Source organism: Zootermopsis nevadensis, unplaced genomic scaffold, assembly GCF_977971745.1.
Source record: "Zootermopsis nevadensis isolate Lab colony 2312 unplaced genomic scaffold, Znev_1.0 Znev_ptg000028l, whole genome shotgun sequence".
In the NCBI taxonomy this organism is placed as follows: Eukaryota; Metazoa; Arthropoda; class Insecta; order Blattodea; family Termopsidae; genus Zootermopsis; species Zootermopsis nevadensis.
This window is the reverse complement of record NW_028259160.1, coordinates 19,439,381-19,459,247: the sequence shown is the minus strand read 5'-3', so window position 1 is coordinate 19,459,247 and position 19,867 is coordinate 19,439,381. Positions and strand designations below refer to the sequence as shown.

The window sequence follows — 19,867 nt, the reverse complement described above, 5'->3', positions numbered from 1 at the left end:
ACGGTTTTTATATTGTTGATATGATATTCATTGTTACTGGCCCAACACATAACTGCGTAAGAAATTTAGTGGAATATTGTCAGTTTAATATTGTCACAGCTGTACTTCTCATTGTATGAACTAAATTTTAATTTAAACTCAAAAAGTGATAGTGGAACAACGGTACCGTAGAATTTGACGCAAATATGTCAATACGGAGAGGAAGTTTATATATTGGCATTATTCTAAATATTTCCTTCATACGTGCTTTAAAATTGAGATTAATTTGATCAAGATATTGCTTATTTAACTTCAATTATCCACGCTTAAAATGGGTCTGTGTTAGCTGACAACACTGCTGAGTAAACAGATGAGGTTTCCTAAGTAACATAACATTGAAGTTGAACTTTTTCGTTTTTCTTTTTTCGGAACACTTTTTCGTTACACTATTTCGTAACACATTTTTGCCGAATAACACTGACCCTAAAATATAGACGTATTTACTTCAAGAAAGCTTTTTCCTTAACTTTATCATTTGCAATGAATATATCAGATACAAACTACTGAGTAAATAATGTAGCTTTCATGTTGTCACTCACTGTGATTGTGCGCTCCTGGTGGATTTCTTCCAGGGAAGGTGACTCGAAAGTTATATTCTGTGAAATCAATAATGAAAGTCACATGTAAGCAAGCACATTCATTTGCAATGAAACGCTTTTACTGCTGTGTTTGTAAAGAAATTATTTGTCTTTGGGAACAAGCTGATAAAATTATATCTTAGCAGTAAAAAACGTAAATCGTGTGTAGAATATTGAAATCAAACAAATGTCACATTTATGTCCAAAGTTGATGTCTAAGAATGTTTTTTTAAAGTAGTAGTCAGACCCGGTACAAGTCCAAATTTGGGTTCCCGTCGTCATATTGGGTTTGCCAAGTGGTTCCGAAGGGTCTGGGTCTCACCTCCATTACACTCTCAATCTGATTAGCAACAAAATTCACATCAATACTTAACCCATGCTCGTCAGATGCTGCCTGAGTTTTCCGAGCGCGCTTACGTTGCCTATATCGCGGCGGTACTGCGCTTTGGTGTTGGGTCCGGGCCCGACGTTTTCGGTGTGATTTTCTTTGGAATTTTATGCTCAACGCATTCGTGCCCGAGGTTTGCCCTCATATATCGCGACATTTCAAGAAAATCGGGAAATTTTCAAACTTTTTCAAATTCACAGCCCTGTATCTTTTTGAGTTTTTGAGATGAACACTTGGAGTTGTAACATATACACTCCTCTTCAAAACATCACTTTGTTCACTCGAATCGGATAATTAGTCTGTGTGATATGATCCCGTTTATAGACACGTGTCGAATCCGGAAGGTCGAAAATCGTGGGTTCACTTTGCGCGTGCGCAGTTCGCGCCTTCCCTCCGCCACAAATGTCGGAATGGTACTGGCATACACGTTCTACCTTTCTCGTTCAAACGAGACTAAGATTGCGGCGCTATGTCTATTTGTAGCCGAGTTATTGAATTTTGAAATTACTTCGACAGAAATTGTCGCCCATTTTTGCACGATTGCCTCCCCACACCCGGCATCGAACTTAAAGACGTTTTCACGTCAAAAAGAGATTAGGGTCGTAAAAATTAAGCAACTGTTTCTGTTGTAATGGAGTGTGTATATTCAGTAGAGCCTAAGTTAGAGTCTATCAGCTGACCTGACATATTGCAATTCTCATTACAGGCACAGATTTACTAAGGCATGATACCAGGTTCTCACAGCTATGAGTATGAGGATGGTGTCTTCAGGTTGCCTTTGCCATGCAGTCTGGTAAAAGTTTACTGATGTTTCAGAGGTGCGTGCTGCCTGCATTATAATCTCCATGATGATGGAGGCAGTGATCACCTCTCAGACGTCTCTAATCTTCTGCCAGATTATGTGGCATTACAACGCAGAAGATAGCTTGCTACTTAAAAGGTATTTTCCACATATGAGTTGAATCCCTTGTCACCATGGCATGGCCCATCCTATGTGGTAAGACATGAAGAGTAGCTACAAATATACTGGCGGTTGGGAAGGGTCATATAAGCTCCTTAATCTAAAAGCATAATTTTAATTCCATGACTAGTTGTGAATACTCTCAGCTTCTAGTAAACATTGAACTTCAAGTTGCTTATAACACACTGTCTAACCATTATCAGTGTCTGAAGTTCACATTGGTCACGTGTTCTTAATACATGCCATTTGTATGCATGAATCAAGTTAACTGATATGGCTGAAGCTGCAGCTAAACCTCGACTCTCATTATAACTTTCTTAATTTTCATTTCTATGCTTCTTCGTCTTTTTCTTCTTCTTCTCGTATCCTCTTACAAGGTGTACAAAACAATCTATTGTCAATGTAAGTTTTAAAATAAAAAGAACTGTTAGAACTATTTTGTAACGTTAATAGTGGGCAGGTTCCTTATTTATTTTTAAGAAATGCTGGCCCACGTCTTTGAACCAAAATTACAATAAATGACAGTACAATTAATAATAAATCTCATAATAATGTCAATCTTACACTGTGTTTATGAAGTGGACTATAAGAAACAATGCAAAATGGAAAAAATCAGGCTGCCATATCTTATTTGGCACTAGAAAAGCACTGCCCGCGCCTGATGATTCACAAAATAGACCCACTATTCTGATTTATTTTCGGGCTATTCATGCACTGTCCAGAGGAAACAGTTACAATTTTCTGCGTTGTCTCCTGTACTGACTTTCTTTTAGTGGTTGTAGGTTTGCAAGTTTTAAAATTTCAGCCGTGATAATTTTGCTTCTAGGCAAACAGTGATCTAATCAGCATAAATGCAAGATGGCTCATGAAATCTCCGAAATCAAAAGACTTAGAGTGTACATTTAGTGTATATATTTGGGATAACTCATATTGCTCCACATGCGACCATACAACCCCATAAGTAATTTAATTTAGATGGTTAACCTTTATGGAAAATACAGAAATACACTTCTACTGCTTTGCCTCCCTTACGCCCAACTGCCTCCATGATACACTGCTGGACAGCTTCACTTTAATAACCGTTATTCGGTGAATACTGGTAATTACATGGAGCTGGCAATCATAAAGGAATGTTGTACAGGGAAACCAATAAAAATGCACTATCATAATTGCTATAAAAAGCTTTTATATACATGATAACCTCAGAGGTTTGCTAGCGTAAAGCTAGGCCAGTTGTAATGGGCCAACAGCGAGGCTTGCACGTGATAAAAGCTATTTTGCATGAATAGGCCACTTCCATTACACGTGCAGATTTGCTTACTTTTTGTATGTAGATTTTTGTTGTTTATCTGTATCTTTGGGACATTATGCTTATTTATAGGTGTCCAAATGATTTTCCTTTCGTCCTTATGTTCTGCTCATTTTATAATCCTTCTAAGGAACCTTCTGGAAATCTCCATTGCTAGGACACTTGTTTGTATTTCCTGTAATTAATTATAGAATTTTACAGTCACTTAATTAATTCTCCCTTCTGCTTTTCTCATCTTAAATTCATAAAAGTTTTTAACAATGTCCAATCTCTGACATGTGAATGTATTTTAGACTAAATTGGTGGCATCTTAAATGACAATGGAACATTTCACTGTTAGATTAGACTTTAACACACATCAACACATCATATTCTCATCAATCACAGAGGAATGACAATGTCAAATGCGTGAGAAGTCTGAATACAAGACAAGTGATACGGTGTTATTGTTCAGTAGCATGTCTGCTGGCTGTACATAAAAAAAAAACACGTAAAAAGAGAAGGATTAGAATTATTACCCATGTGAAGCAACTCCGCATCACCAAATTGCCCCAGATCTGCTGCCTTCTTCATGGCTGATGTTCCTTGTGCTGAGATAATGTGTGAGGATTACCTACGTTCATAAACAACAGGATTCTTCTCATGGACTCGGACTCGAAGTAACTGCCAAAAATATGATTACAAGTTTCCGATAGGATAACAGAATAAACCTTATACGATGTGAATAACACAATGGAAACAACGAGACATGAACATATCGATATTGGTTTCATGTAAGTTATATTTCACTTCTTACGCTAATTTTGATTAAAGCAACTTTGAATTAAATCAAAGTCATGGGATTCAAAGTTTGTGGCCTGCTAATGTGTTTTGTGAGGAACACATAAATTTTAAACACTCACAGCAATACAATATTCACAACGTAAAATTTAACAGAATAATAACAGAACTCAAGTGAATTGGGAAGTTATATCAAATAAGTAACAAACAACTATTAACACTATGAAAAAGACACTATTGCCATGAACATTTCGACCTCAAGAGGTCATCATCAGTGGCATCTGAGAAATCAATTCATTTAACCAAATGGTTAAAACTGGATTTAGAAATAAATAAAGTGTTTTACAAAAGTTATTTCAAACGATACTGCACAAGATGTTGTTATTCACAGAGTAGAACTATGCATTTAGCTATTGATCGGATGGTTCGGTAGCGGTAGATGGCCTGCGGCGAACTGTGGCCGCGTTCTCCGTACCTGTAAACTCAAGAATCGTGGGTTGTAAATTTACTAATACACAAATTAATTAACTTATAATTCCTTTCTGCCAGGACTTGCTTAATTACACTAACAGTACTACAGAGTACTGGGAACTACTTTTGGTTGTCTTGATCTATGGACATTTGGTAGTACTCCTTGGACAAGGGATCGGCACGTCGCAAGGCCTCTGCCTGTACACAGGACAGCACGACAGAAAAAGGCGGACAGACATCCATGGCTTTAATGGGATTCCAACCCACGGTCCTAGCGACCAAACGGCAAAAGGCCCACACCTCAGACCGCGCGGCCATTGCTCCAACAGTACTACAGAAGTACATAACTGGCAGTTCTCTTGAAAATAACTTATTTCCTCACGTTTACAGAAAACTGGTTTTGGTAAAGCAAAGGGATTTGATTTTATTCTGTAGTTTCTTGTATTATTTGCACTCTTCCTTGTAGAAGTTTTTGGTCTGCAATTATACTTAGTGTGAATTTCACAAGAGTTGACTGGCTCCTATTACTGTCATTCATCTCATTCAGATTACAACAGTTATTGCACAGATTACCTTCCTAATTAATTTTTCACAAATAACAAGTTTCTTGGCACTGAAGGTATTATAATTTTATTAAAAAAAGGGCATTATGAAAATTAGCTTCAGGAATCTGTAACAACACATAAGCTCACTTTACATCACAGACAACTGTAGTCAGGATACTACAGTTCAAGGTCTCTGAATTCTACTGTGCGGTAGAAAACTGTGGAAGAAGGAAAACCAAGACCCCGACCTCATATTTTCTGAGAACAACTGCGTCTCTTTCACTGTTCAAGGTAAACTAAAATCGAGATCCAGTCTACAAAGTATTGTGACTTACCTCTGAGTGAACATTTGGTGAGTTCGCATCTCTGCAGAAAGCCTATTAAAATTCTCCGCCCGTCTTTACACTTGTAAAGGCCGAACACCGAATTATTACAGTTTTATTTACAAGACTAAGGGGCAGCTGACACAAAGACGTGCATGTGTCTCTGGCGCCAAAGTGAATGTGGAATTGCACACTTTACACTGGCTCAACTGCAAACACCAATAAACAAATTTATTTCTCACCATAAATCACAGGAAGAAAACGGGTCCCTTATAGGGTCACGTCGTCTCAGCCAGTCAGCCTCATGTCCCGACCCCTTACCTTTATTTCATATGTGGCAGCTATATTTCGGCGTTTTGTCATAATTGCAACCCCTCTCTCTCACGATGCGGTCCATTAGACCAGCAGCTGAGCACAGTCTTCAAAACGCTAATATGAACCCCAACAGAATGACCACCAAACTGATTACCGAATCGATTTCTTATATATCTATACAATACTTCACGTTTGCATAGAAAAATAACGTGTGGGTAAATTAATGTATACCAGACATTCTCAAAAGGAAACATTTTCATTCACAATTTATTTTTATCCACCAAACAACGTGCTTTATTCAGCCGCCGGTTGAATGCGGTAAATTATATTACCACAAAACTTTTCTTTAATTTGGGTACTTACTTTGGCAACATCAGGTAGCATTTCTTATTTGCCTACAAGAATTTATCAATGGATTCGATGTTCGTTTGCTACTCTGAGTTATTACAATGCGTCTATAAATAAATAAAAAAATCATGGTCTACTATGACCACAAAAAATCGGCAGCCTAATTAAGAGACATCTTGTAGCATACGTGTTAATAAACAGTACGTAAATATGAAACTACGAAAACACTGAAATAACAGCATTACGTGCTCAGCTTCATGATACTAGTCCATGAAACAAATTTTAAAACCAAAATGATTTGAAGGAAAACAGATGAAAGATTTTTCTTGAAAGTCTGTACATGCAGATAACGTAACTGATGTTTTAATTTTCTAATTTAAAGAGGCATCTAATATTAATTGAATACCTTTGAAATACACTCCAACATGAAATACGCTGAACCAAATATATAAAGTATTCACATACTATTATACCGTCTACATGAATATAAATAAACACCAAGGCTATGCAATGTTAAAAGTATTTTAGCAGTAACTAAACCATATTGTAGGCCTGTAAAATACATTCAAAATGAATGTCATTTATATAGTACTGAAATGGAAGAAACGTGCGAGTTTTTAAGACAAATATTTTTGTTTACATCAAAGAATGGTTAACCCCAATTATTGAATAATTATTTGAAGAGGGATTAAGTTGTAGACTTCTAGCACTAATAGTGTTGTTATTTGTGGAACGAAAGTCACTCCTTTTACATTTTACATGTTCCCAGGTTTAAATATACCCCGATACCAGTTCTACTGATTGAAGATATTTTGTGGTTTCCCTCAGATCTTGACTGAGGAAATGTTTCCTTAAATTAGGTCACGACCGATTCCTTCTCCATCTTTTCTCATCCATTGTTCTTGTGACAGCCCACTCTGAGTTCGATTCTCGAGCAGGCAGACCTGAGATGGACTTAGACTGGACTTTTGGAGATTACTCCAGTTATACGCAAGGAAAGGGGTCTAAGTTAGTTTTGTTCCGGCAGCGCCTTCCTTAATCGGAATTTATATTCAAATTGTATGGAATTTTCCTGAGTTAACGGTTAGTGTCGCTAGTTCAGGCCACATCTTGGGAGACTTGTTTGTTCCACCGGGCGACTGCCTGGCGCCAGCTACGTGACTGTGTGAAAGGTGATTTTATGATCGGTGGCTCGACTTGGTGGGATGAGTAAGCTCTTACAGATGTGTTTTAGCCGTTAGAAGACTTAGGGAAATTCACGTCGCTAACCACCAATGGGTTTAAAATCAGCTATCGGCGGCAAATTTGTAAGGTTAGGGTGATGAACCACTCAGCCAATGAAAACATTCTTCAGATTCAAAAGTATTGGGGGAGTCTTGCTGAACGCGGTGTGCATCCAGCAAGGAGATTCCAAAAGAATCACTGACGCTTTAGTCTCGGCGGCGAGTAGTCCTGCACTCGGCGAAGGAAATTACAAAATTAATAAACGTGCCTGATGAAACAGAACGGCATCCCCTCTTATTCCACTGCCTCGCAAGTTGATCCCGAAACCCCTCTTCACCAACCCGTATATTCCTTGAAGGCAAGAGTCCATGCCCTGAGCTACCCAGGAAAAACTCCTTGTAACCAGCCGGGCGTCCTGATGTACAGAAAGAAATAGAAAGGACGGTTACATTCTTTAAATGTCCAGTTGTTGCCACTGTAAACTCTGTGGTGCTGAGAGAATAGGTAAATTTATGGCAACCACAATACCCAGCACACCAGGACATCACAATACTAGGAAGGCAATTTTACAATAAAGTGAACTTGTGTATGGCCTCTTCCTAAATTAGGCTACATGGTATGTTATTTTTCAAGCCTATTTACAATTCAAACAAGCTTTGTGTGATCAGATTCAGATTTAATTCAAATATTACTGTTATTTTGAGCACTCTAATGATAATTTTTTTAAAAAAATCTACCAAATTCGGCCTCTTTCACTGGAAGACCTAATAATACTGTAAACAATATGGCAGGATTACTCAAAAGGAGGTTGGTTTAAAATGGTTTCATTTATGCAAGGAATGTGATTATAATGGTTTCATTTATGCAAGGAATGTGACTAGCACGTGTATGAAATATGTTGTAAATCACGTTCGAATCAGTAGAAAGGGTCATTATACGTGCACTGACAAGATGTTGACATGAAAATGCACACCAATGTTTTTTTTACAATTTATTTAAATTAATTACTTTTCATGTCTGTCCTTACATATATCTTTATGAGCACATACATAAATAAACTATGTTTTTACTTAAATATTCAAAATGGCCACTTTACACCTTGATACAACTTTATAAACACATACATTAATAAACTATGTTTTTACTTAAATATTCAAAATGGCCACCTTCCACCTTGATACAACTTTATGACTTCAGATGACCATTGTGTTTTGCTTTCTGCAAAATTCTGTGTGCTTATTACAATTTATTTCCTCAAAATCAGTCACCCATATGCAGATATTTCATAAAACAGACTATGTGTAAATAACCCCATTTTACAGAGCTACAAATACAGGATGCGCCAAAAAATACCCGGAATATTTAAGAGATCATAACTCCACGAATAAGCAAAGAATTCAAAACAAATTCTTTTATTTAAACAAACGGTTGCAAAACATGTTCAAAATGGCCACATTTAAATTTAATACAAGCATCAAGATGTTTCATGGAATTATCGACGATGCTCGCACACTCTTCGACGGTTATTTCTGTCTCGGGCTTTGTGCAGCGCCCGTTTCAGCTGATCCACGGTAGCGTATCTTGAAGAGGAGATTTTGTTACAGAATTAACCAAACTGCGATGTCCATAGCGTTCAGATCAGGAGAGTTAGAGGGCGAAACGTCTTTGTCCAAAATCTGCTTAAACAGCTCTTTGCAGAGTCTGATCGAAGATTTCGATGCTTGCGGAAGCCCAGTCCTGTTGAAGGATCCGGTGTTTGTTTCCGAAATGCCTGCATGCCCACGGCTCCAATTAATCTCTTAAGATTTGTTGTTGGTACACGGCGGCGTTGATTTGTCGGCCCAGGCCATCACAGAGGCCGGAAAATGGTGGCGATACCTCAAAACACATTTCGGCGAGTTGCCTGAGCCTACTGGCACCAACTCACGATGATGAAAATCTTTTTGTCGTAAATAGAACAGAGTGATAATGAGAACTTAAGAGCAACCTGCGACGTTTCTTATCTTTTTTGAGTCGATTCGTCGCCATTGCATCCGTGAGGTTAGGTAAGGTGTAAGAACAGAGTTTAAGGTTCTTTTTCGTGATTCTTCGAACTGATTGTTCGCTGATACCAAGGTTCTTTGCCATCTTTCGCAATGACTATACCGGATTGAGATCGTACCTCCCGGATGTTAATCTTTGTAACTACGAAAGGTTTTCGTCCTAGTCCTGCCCTACTCTCATTGTTCCCAGTTTCCTTGTAACGTTTTAACGCATTTTAGACGGTTGTCGTTTTGGCCATCTTCGATATTGTTTTTGCAACATTTTTTGAACAAATTTACAGCCGTTATGCAGCCTTCTTTTGCCATATTAAAAGTCTAAACCAAATTAAAATGCAAAAACAGTACAGAGAATAAAATGAAGACATTTATTGTCGTAACCAAGCATAAAAACCGCGCTAATTTAAAATTATTTTCATATCCTATATACATAAGCCAATTCCCAAAATATTAATGGTGCTCTTGTCTCCATAATTTGACCTTAAATTAATATTATTTGACATTACTATATTATTCTTTTACACTACCTTTTACGACATACTTTAGGATCTGACAGAAAAGCCGATCTATAAACCAACCACTCGTTAGCACGCATCTAATGCTGTTCCGTAGTATTAGACATTTTTATTTTTAGTGTCACTTGAAACACAACACAGTCTGTAATTCACAATTCGCATATTCTATGTTATACTGATGTTACCGGAACCTCACCCCTTCTACTCAACCATTTTTAGATACATCAACAAAGCATTTCTTATTACTTAGGCTTCGTATATATGTAACTCTTAAATAAATAATTCAATTCATTATATAAGTGCTTGACAACAGCTAACTAAGGCCAATAACAGCCAAACATTGACAAAAGTACAGAATAAAATATAATAATAATAATAAAAGTAAAACGTTACAGATACAAAAAGAAACGAATCAACTAAATATATAAATGTACAATATTAATAATGATAATATTTCAATTCAATTCATTTATTGCATAGTAATTAACAAGTAAATGAAGTAAAAAATATGCCTAAGTATTAATAATTTGTAATTGAAATAAATGCTGTTTGTTTTACGAGTGAAAGATATAATCGTGGTTTTACCTAAATTAAGCTTCATACCATTTTTATGCCAGAAATGTTTCACAGACTGAATATCATGCTGCAACAACTTACAATCAAGAACGTTTGTAATATTACGATATATCTTTAAATCGTCAGCAAACAACAGATAACTGGAATTGGAAAGAGAGTCGCAAATATCATTAATAAATATGTTAAAAAGTAAGGGGCCTAAAGTAGAATCTTGAGGCACTCCTGACTTAACAAAATAAGGAAACGAAAACTTTCCCGATATACGTACAAAAGGACTGTCTGTTGGTAAGATACCTACAAATCCAATTAACAAAATTAAAGGAAAGTCCAAAGTTGGCGACCTTGTAAAGAAGAATGTTATGGGGAACCATGTCAAAGGCAAAGGCAAAGGAATCAATTAGACCTTGTGTGCTAACAATGGATATAATAAGAGTTTAAGTAAGTAACCAAATTAGTTGAAGTAAAACAAAATTTTCTAAGCCCATGCTGGGCAGGATTAAGTCTGTCTCCTCATAAAAATTTGTGATTAGTCGTTGTCATCAATAAATTACGTAATCAACAATGACAACTATAAACATACTCGGCATTGTTGTGGAACACAACAATGCCGAGTACAACACAACAATGCCGAGTAAACAAATAACGCTTCACTACCGAGCCAGTCGCATTATCACTGCTCCAGAAGAAGCACGTGGAATCGCATTATTGATAATTTTCTGACAGAAGTCCTAAAACATCAGGAAAATGAAAGAAGACGTTATCAAGTATTTGAAGTACCTACTCCAACAAGGTAAAGCGATACTCATTCGATATATTATGATTATGATCGATTTTGAGACGAAGATTTGCAAGGGTGGGGCTGGACGTAAAAAGTTGACTGAACATGAACAGTTGGCCTCTGAACAGCGACGTAAAGAAGTACTACATCAGACCTATTTAAGAAATAAAGAAGAGCGAAGTAAAACTTACATTGATAGATAAGATCATATTAACGACACACGTAGAAAGACTTATTCGGTAAGAACAGTGGAGAAAATAAAACAAGACGCTGAAAAGAAAATTATTAGATATCAAAGTAAATTAGTAATGAAGAACCGAGGAAGACTGCTAATAGCAGCACATTTTATGAACGACGAACATCAACAACATTATCTCGGACACATGAACTATGAATGTATTCATTGCAAAGCGCGTCACTGGCTCCATGAATCGACTCAACGTTCCAGTAAATTGTTTTATGATTGTTGTGCACATGGAAAGGTTGTGCTTGATTCGTTGCCTGAATATCCTGATGAACTTAGAAAACTCTTTTCTCTTCGACATTTACGCAACAAATGTCGTGTTTACAACAACATGATGGCATTCGCATCATTTCAAGCGAATCTCATGGACTTCGGAATTAATCGACCAGGGCCATATTGTTTTAAATTGCATGGCCAAATTTATTATAACATGAATGCGGCATCTTTTCCGAAAGATAATGAGAATGCAACTTTTGGTCAAGTGTTTATGATCGACGAAGAAGAAGCCGTCAAACAAAGAATCGAAAATGCACGTCAGAATTCGAAAGGCGACACCAAAGATGACATCAAAGAAGAAATTGTCACGAAATTAACTAATATAATTTCGCGCATTAACGTCCACGCAGAATAATATCGCATGATGAACTACCAATACAAGCTTGAAAAAGAAAACGCTGAGCGTAACAACGAGTCTGAACCGGAGCTAAACTTGGTTATGTCGATGCTTCCTGGAGACGACAAAAACAAGTACAATCCGAAATGGAGCAATGACGTCGCTGTTGTGTGTCCTAAAACCAACGGCGGTGACATTCCTGATTTGTATGTTGTTGTTTACAGTACCAAGGAGCAAAGACTCAGACGTTTTTCGACAATGAATCCATTCGTTGAACCCTTCGACTATCCCCTTCTGTTTCCTTACGGCACAATGCAATGGCATAAAGAACTGAAACTGAAAGATGCTAAAGTTCGTGATCGTCTAACACGAGGAATGTACGCTCGCTATAAAATCGCTACTCGCGATAAGGAATTTAATCCAATCACAAACAGTGGGAAACTTTTCCAACAATACTTGGTTGATACTGAATTTAAACGTGAGAAAGACGTTATGAACTACTTGAGGTATCAACTCCAACAAGGTAAACGTGTAGATAAGTGCAGTAGTTTGAAAGCAAACTTGGAAAAGCTTGCAAAAGAAAAGATGAAAAAACTCGGGCGCATTAAAGTTTTGAACTCATCGTTCGTTGGATCGCCACGATACATGTTGGGAGTGTACCAAGACGCAATGACAATGGTCGCTGCTTTCGGCACGCCGTGTTTGTTCATCACCATTACGACCAATCCTAATTGGAGTGAAATTTGCGAAAATCTCGAACCACATGAACCACACCAAACAGACCCGAATTCGTTGACAGAGTATTCAAGTTGAAACTCAAACACTTGATGGATTTGCTGACCAAACATTCAGTTATGGGAAAGTCGCTTGCTTACGTGTACACAGTTGAGTTTCAGAAGCGAGGACTTCCGCATGCACATATCCTTTTAAACCTCCAAGAAGGATCAAAAATTAAGACTGATGAAGATGTTGACAAATTCATTTGCGCTGAACTACCAGACCCCGAAACACAACAAAATCTTTACGACATTGTTACGCGTAACATGATTCATCAATGTAGTCCGCTTTGCATGAAGGGAAATGAGTGTACTTAAGGTCTTCCCAAACAGTATTCTCCTTGCACAATAATCGTCGAAGAGGTTATCCAATCTACAAACGACAAAATAATGGACGCACTTACTCCGCAAAAAATGGATTTGTTGCAACAAATCAAGACGTTGTTCCATACTGTCTGTATTTGATGCAGGAATTAAACTGTCACATCAATGTTGAGTCTGTATCATCGGTTACTTCAGTAAAGTACCTATTCAAATATGCTTTTAAAGGTGGTGATTTGACAAACTATACAATCATCGAAGGAGATGAGCTTCACTACGACGAGATCACCAGCTACCAAGACAGTCGCATGATCACTGCTCCAGAAGCAGCACATCGCATTCTTGAGAATGAAATGCACAGGCGCAGTCATGCAATCATACGTCTTTGGAGAAGAAGCTTCATACGAAGACATTCGAAAAGCAATTGCCGGTTCAACAATGCTCCTTGAATATTTCGAATTGAACAAACAGGACCCAAACGCAAGAAAGTATTATTATTTCGAAATTCCAAAACACTATACGTGGAGAGCAGAAATGAAAGGTACCAATGATGATGTAGAAAACTGTGGAATACGAACAAAAGACGAACTTGAAAAAACAGAAGTCATGGTTTCCACGAAGAGATGGTAAACACACAATCGGACGCGTTTATAGTGTAAGCCCTAGAGATCAAGAAACATTCCATCTTCGTGTTCTTTTGATGAATGTGAAAGCCGCAAAAAACTATGAGGACTTAAAGACTTACGACAATGTCACTTACCAAACATTCACAGAAGCCTTTTTAGCACGTGGACTAATCGAAGATGACACTGAATGGAAACGTTGCATGCAAGAAGGTGCGATCTACCAAATGCCTTATCAGCTATGTGTTTTGTGTGTTCAGATTCTAATGCATTGTCACCCATTGCACCCCGAAGAGCTTTTCAATGATTTCATCGATATAATGGCGCAAGACTTTAAAAAACAAGATAAAATTTCTGACTTTGACGCACGTGACAAAGCTCATGCTAATATTAATGAATTGTTAATTATTGAAGGGAAAAGTTTGAAGGACTTTCCAACACTGCCTCAGGAAATTAAAAAATTACAGACAGTAAGTAACAAAGAATTAACTGTTGATGAACACATTGGAATTGGTGGAGAAATGTACAAATCATTGAACAAGAAACAAAAGGAAATCGTTGACATAATACTTAATCATATAGACGGAAAACCAACTGTAAGAAACCCGTACTTCTACATTGATGGTCCAGGAGGATGCGGTAAAACTTACACATATAAAACATTGTACCATTTGTTAGTAGGACGACAAAAGAAAGTCACTACGATGGCTTATACAGGTATCGCAGCAAGTTTGTTGCCTAAAGGAAACACTGTCCACAGAGTAGCCGGGCTGCCCGTTCCTGTTTTGCCTGACTCTAACACCAACATTTCGATAACGGATAACAGAGGAAAAGAATTGATAGATATAGACGTATTTACTTGGGACGAAGCACCAGTGGCACCACGGTATTGTATGGATGTACTCGATAGAACTTTGCGAGATTTCACACGTTGTAACTTACCCTTTGGAGGTAAAGTTATGTTGCTCGGTGGAGACTTTAGACAGATTTTACCTGTCTTACGCAATTTAAACAAAACGTCAACACTGTATTCAACAATAGAATATTCGACTTTGTGGAAACACTTTAAGGTCACGTCATTGTCTGAAAATATGCGCGCCACACCCCAAGCTATAAAATGGACTAAATTCTTACTCGACCTCGGGGAAGGACGGCTCAACTACCACGACGACATGGTAGATGTGTCTGAAAACATGGTTTGTACGGACGATTTAGTCGAAAAGATTTGCGGAGATATCATAAGAAACAATGACTTCGAAATGCTCAAAACTACCGCAATCCTTGCTGCAAGAAATTGTGACGTCGACGAAATAAATGATTGAGTTGTTGACTTACTCGACGATAAGACTGAGCGAATCTACTCGAGCATTGATGGTGTCGAAGACTCGGACAAAGAAAAGTTCAGTGAATTGGTGACACCCGAATACTTAAACACTTTGCGACCACGATCACTGTCCCCACATAATTTGCGTCTACGTAAGAACGCTATTGTCATGTTGGTACGTAACTTAAGCGTTTGCGAAGGATTAGTTAACGGAACACGTTTATTAGTACAGCAGATGACCAACAACCTCCTTCAATGTATGTTCATAACGGGAGATCATTGCGGGGAAATTGTTTTCATTCCACGTATAAAACTATATTGTGACAGTGAATACCCATTTACTATGTGGAGACGCCAATTCCCCGTAACGCCTGCCTTCGTAATCACTATCAACAAAGCTCAGGGCCAAACGTTCAAAAGAATTGGCATTTATTTGGAACAGGATGCTTTCGCACATGGACAAATCTATGTCGCATTTTCACGTGCACTAAGCGATAATTGTGTATTTGTCTATCTAAAAAAGGGACGAAAAAATAATCTCATTAAAAACGTTGTCTATAGAGAAATATTGAACGAACAGAGTATGAGTTGCAGGAGAACACAGGACATTAAACAAAAAAAAGGAAAGCGAAAAATTAAAAATTAATCTTGACGAAATTAAAAGTGAAGCAGTTGAACATGCAGTTAAACGTGTAAAAGTTGAAGGGAATATAAGAACAATAAGTGTTACAGAGGATGAACAGCCTATACGGAGAGTGAGGCAGAATGAAACGACGATTCCACGTGAAATTGTACCAACTATCGAACATTTCAAACTCTTGACTGCCAATGGATCAGACTGCTTCTTGATTTCCTCAATAAACATGTTGCATTCAGCTACTGCGTTCGTTGAAAGTCTGAAAGAAATGATATTAAATGACTACGAGGGCGACAACAATGGTGCACAACTGATCTACGAGATTGCAAACGCATACAGTCATCCTCAAAACTTACATAATGTCATTTCAATACGACAAAACCTTAAAGAATATTTAAGAAGAGATTTTCAAAGTGTGTCCGAAACAATTTACAACATATTCGAGGAGTTACCAATTGATATGCAAAACATGTTTGAGTATGAGACGGTGAATACAAAAACATGTAGAAATGGTCATCAACTTGAGGAACGTTATAAAAACCAAATATTGTTCATGAACTTACCACAAACGAACGTGATAAACTTCAAAGACTTATTGGAGTATCAAACCAAAACAGATGTGAACGGAACGTGTACGGAATGTCAACAACACTACATACGTGGAACGACAGAAATTGTTTTGGGGACCGTCAAAAGTACATGATTTTGGAAATAAATATCCTCATTCTCATTGTTTCAAATGTGCGTAGTCCATTTAGAGTAAATTTATTTATTTCCAAAATCATGTACTTTTGACAGTCACAAACAACAATATCTGTCGTTCCACGTACGTAGTTTTGTTGAGATTCCGTACACGTTCCGTTAACTAATCCTTCCTAAACACTAAAGTTACGTACCAACATGACAATAGCGTTCTTACGTAGTCGCAAATTATGTGAGGGCAATGATCGTGGTCGCAAACTGTTTAAGTTTTCGGGTGTCACCATTTCACTGATCTTTTCTATGTCCGAGTCTTCGACACCATCAATGCTCGAGTAGATTCGCTCAGTCAACAACTCTCTCATTTATTTCGTCGACGTCACAATTTCTTGCAGCAAGGATTACGGTAGTTTTGAGCATTTCGATGTCATTGTTTCTTATGATATCTCCGCAAATCTTTTCGACTAAATCGTCTGTACAAACCATGTTTTCAGGCACTTCTACCATGTCGTCGTGGTCGTTGAGGCGTCCTTCGCCGAGGTCGAGTAAGAATTTAGTCCATTTTATAGCTTGAGGTATGGCGCGCATGTTTTCAGACAATGACGTGACCTCAAAGTGTTTCCACAAAGTCGAATATTTTATTGTTGAATACAGTGTTGACGTTTTGTTTAAATTGCTTAAGACAGGTGAAATCTGTCTAAAGTCTGCACCGAGCAACATAACTTTACCTCCAAATGGTAAGTTACGACTTGTGAAGTCTCGCAAAGTTCTATCGAGTATATCCATACAATACCGTGCAGCCATTGGTGCTTCGTCCCAAGTAAATACGTCTGTGTCTATCAATTCTTTTTCTCTTTTATCCGTTATCGAAATGTTGGTGATAGAGTCAGGCAAAACAGGAATGGGCAGCCCGGTTTCTCTGTGGACAGTGTTTCCTTTAGGCAACAAACTAGCTGCGATACCTGTATAAGCCTTCGTAGTGACTTTCTTTTGTCGTCCTACTAACAAATGGTACAATGTTTTATGTGTAAGTTTTACCGCATCCTCCTGGACCATCAATGTAGAAGTACGGGTTTCTTACAGTTGGTTTTCCGTCTATATGATTAAGTATTATGTCAACGATTTCCTTTTGTTTTTCGTTCAATGATTTGTACGTTTCTTCATCAAGTCCAATGTGTTCCTCAACAGTTAATTCTTTGTTACTTACTGTCTATAATTTTTTATTTCGTGAGGCAGTGTTGGAAAGTCTTTCAAACTTTTTCCTTCAATAATTAACAATTCATTAATAATAGCAAGAGCTTTGTTACGTGCGTCAGAATCAGAAATATTATCTTGTTTTTTAAAGTCTTGCGCCATTATATCGATGAAATCATTGAAAAGCTCATCGGGGTGCAATGGATGACAATGGATTAGAATCTGAACAAACGAAACATGTAGCTGATAAGGCATTTGGTAGATCGCACCTTCTTGCATGCAACGTTTCAATTCAGCGTCATCCTCGATCAGTCCACGTGCTAAACAGGCTTCTGTGAATGTTTGGTAAGTGACAGTGTCGTAAGTCTTTAAGTCCTCGTAGTTTTCTGCGCTTTTCACATTCATCAAAAGAACATGTAGCTGGAATGTTTCTTGATCTGTAGGGCTTACATTTTAAACGCGTCCGATTGTGTGTTTACCATCTCTTCGTGGAAACCATGACTTCTGTTTCTTCAAGTTCGTCTTTTGTTCGTATTCCACAGTTTTCTTCATCATCATTGGTACCTTTCATTTCTGCTCCTCACGTATAGTGTTTTGGAATTTCGAAATAAAAATACTTTCGTGCGTTTGGGTCCCGTTTGTTCAATTCGAAATATTCAAGGAGCATTGTTGAACCGGCAATTGCTTTTTGAATGTCTTCGTATGTTGCTTATTCTCCAAATTCCACGGTTTGTTCGTTCGGCAAAAGCACAGGTAGACGTATGATTGCATGACTGCGCCTGTGCATTTCATTCTCAAGAATGCGATGTGCTGCTTCTGGAGCAGTGATCATGCGACTGTCTTGGTAGTTGGTGATCTCGTCGTAGTGAAGCTCTACTCCTTCGATGATTGTATAGTTTGTCAAATCACCACCTTTAAAAGCATATTTGAATAGGTACTTTACTGAAGTAATCGATGATACATACTCAACATTGATGTGACAGTTTAATTCCTGCATCAAATACAGACAGTATGGAACAACGTCTTGATTTGTTGCAACAAATCCATTTTTTGCTGAGTAAGTGCGTCCATTATTTTGTCGTTTGTAGATTGGATAACCGTCTTCGACGATTATTGTGCAAGGAGAATACTGTTTGGGAAAACCTTTAGGACACTCATTTCCCTTCATGCAACGCGGACTACATTGATGAATCATGTTACGCGTAACAATGTCGTAAAGATGTGGTTGTGTTTCGGGGTCTGGTAGTTCAGCGCAAATGAATTTGTCAACATCTTCATCAGTCTTAATTTTTGATCCTTCTTGGAGGTTTAAAAGGTTATGTGCATGCGGAAGTCCTCGCTTCTGAAACTCAACTGTGTACACGTAAGCAAGCGACTTTCCCATAACTGAATGTTTGGTCAGCAAATCCATCAAGTGATTGAGTTTCAACTTGAATACTCTGTCAACGAATTCGGGTCTGTCTGGTGGTGTTTCATGTGGTTCGAGATTTTCGCGAATTTCACGCCAATTAGGATTGGTCGTAATGGTGATGAACAAACACGGTTTGCCGAAAGCAGCGACCATTGCCATTGCGTCTTGGTACAGTTCCAAAATGTATCGTGGCGATCCAACGAACGATGAGTTCAAAACTTAAATGCGCCCGAGTTTTTTCTTCTTTTCTTTTGCAAGCTTTTCCAAGTTTGCTTTCAAACTGCTGCACTTATCTACACGTTTACCTTGTTGGAGTTGATACCTCAAGTAGTTCATAACGTCTTTCTCACGTTTAATTTCAGTATCAAGCAAATATTGTTGGAAAAGTTTCCCACTTTTTGTGATTGGATTAAATTCCTTATCGCGAGTAGCGATTTTATAGCGAGCGAACATTCCTCGTGTTAGACGATCACGAACTTTAGCATCTTTCAGTTTCAGTTCTTTATGCCATTGCATTGTGCCGTAAGGAAACAGAAGGGGATAGACGAAGGGTTCAACGAATGGATTCATTGTCTAAAGACTTCTGAGTCTTTGCTCCTTCGTACTGTAAACAACAACATACGAATCAGGAATGTCACCGTCGTAGGTTTTAGAACACACAACAGCGACGTCATTGCTCCATTTCGGATTGTACCTGTTTTTGTCGTCTCCGGGAAGCATCGACATAACCAAGTTTAGCTCCGGTTCAGACTCGTTGTTATGCTCAGCGTTTTCTTTTTCAAGCTTGTATTGGTAGTTCATTATGCGACAGGATTATGCGTGGATGTTAATGCGCG

General features: G+C 38.0%; 1 protein-coding gene and 1 long non-coding RNA gene across 2 annotated transcripts; one reads left to right on the top strand and one right to left on the bottom strand.

Annotated features, from left to right (window-relative positions):
- The first annotated feature begins 1,718 nt into the window (after positions 1–1,718).
- Positions 1,719–5,457, top strand: LOC147872409 (uncharacterized). The gene is made up of 3 exons (XR_015537420.1): positions 1,719–1,945; positions 3,663–4,048; positions 4,605–5,457. It is a non-coding gene; the product is annotated as an uncharacterized LOC147872409 (long non-coding RNA).
- Positions 5,458–18,329: 12,872 nt separating this feature from the next.
- Positions 18,330–19,190, bottom strand: LOC147872408 (uncharacterized). Its single transcript, XM_087357037.1, has one exon. It carries the CDS (start codon positions 19,188–19,190, stop codon positions 18,330–18,332), a length of 861 nt encoding a protein of 286 aa, XP_087213163.1.
- Between the last annotated feature and the right edge of the window lie 677 nt (positions 19,191–19,867).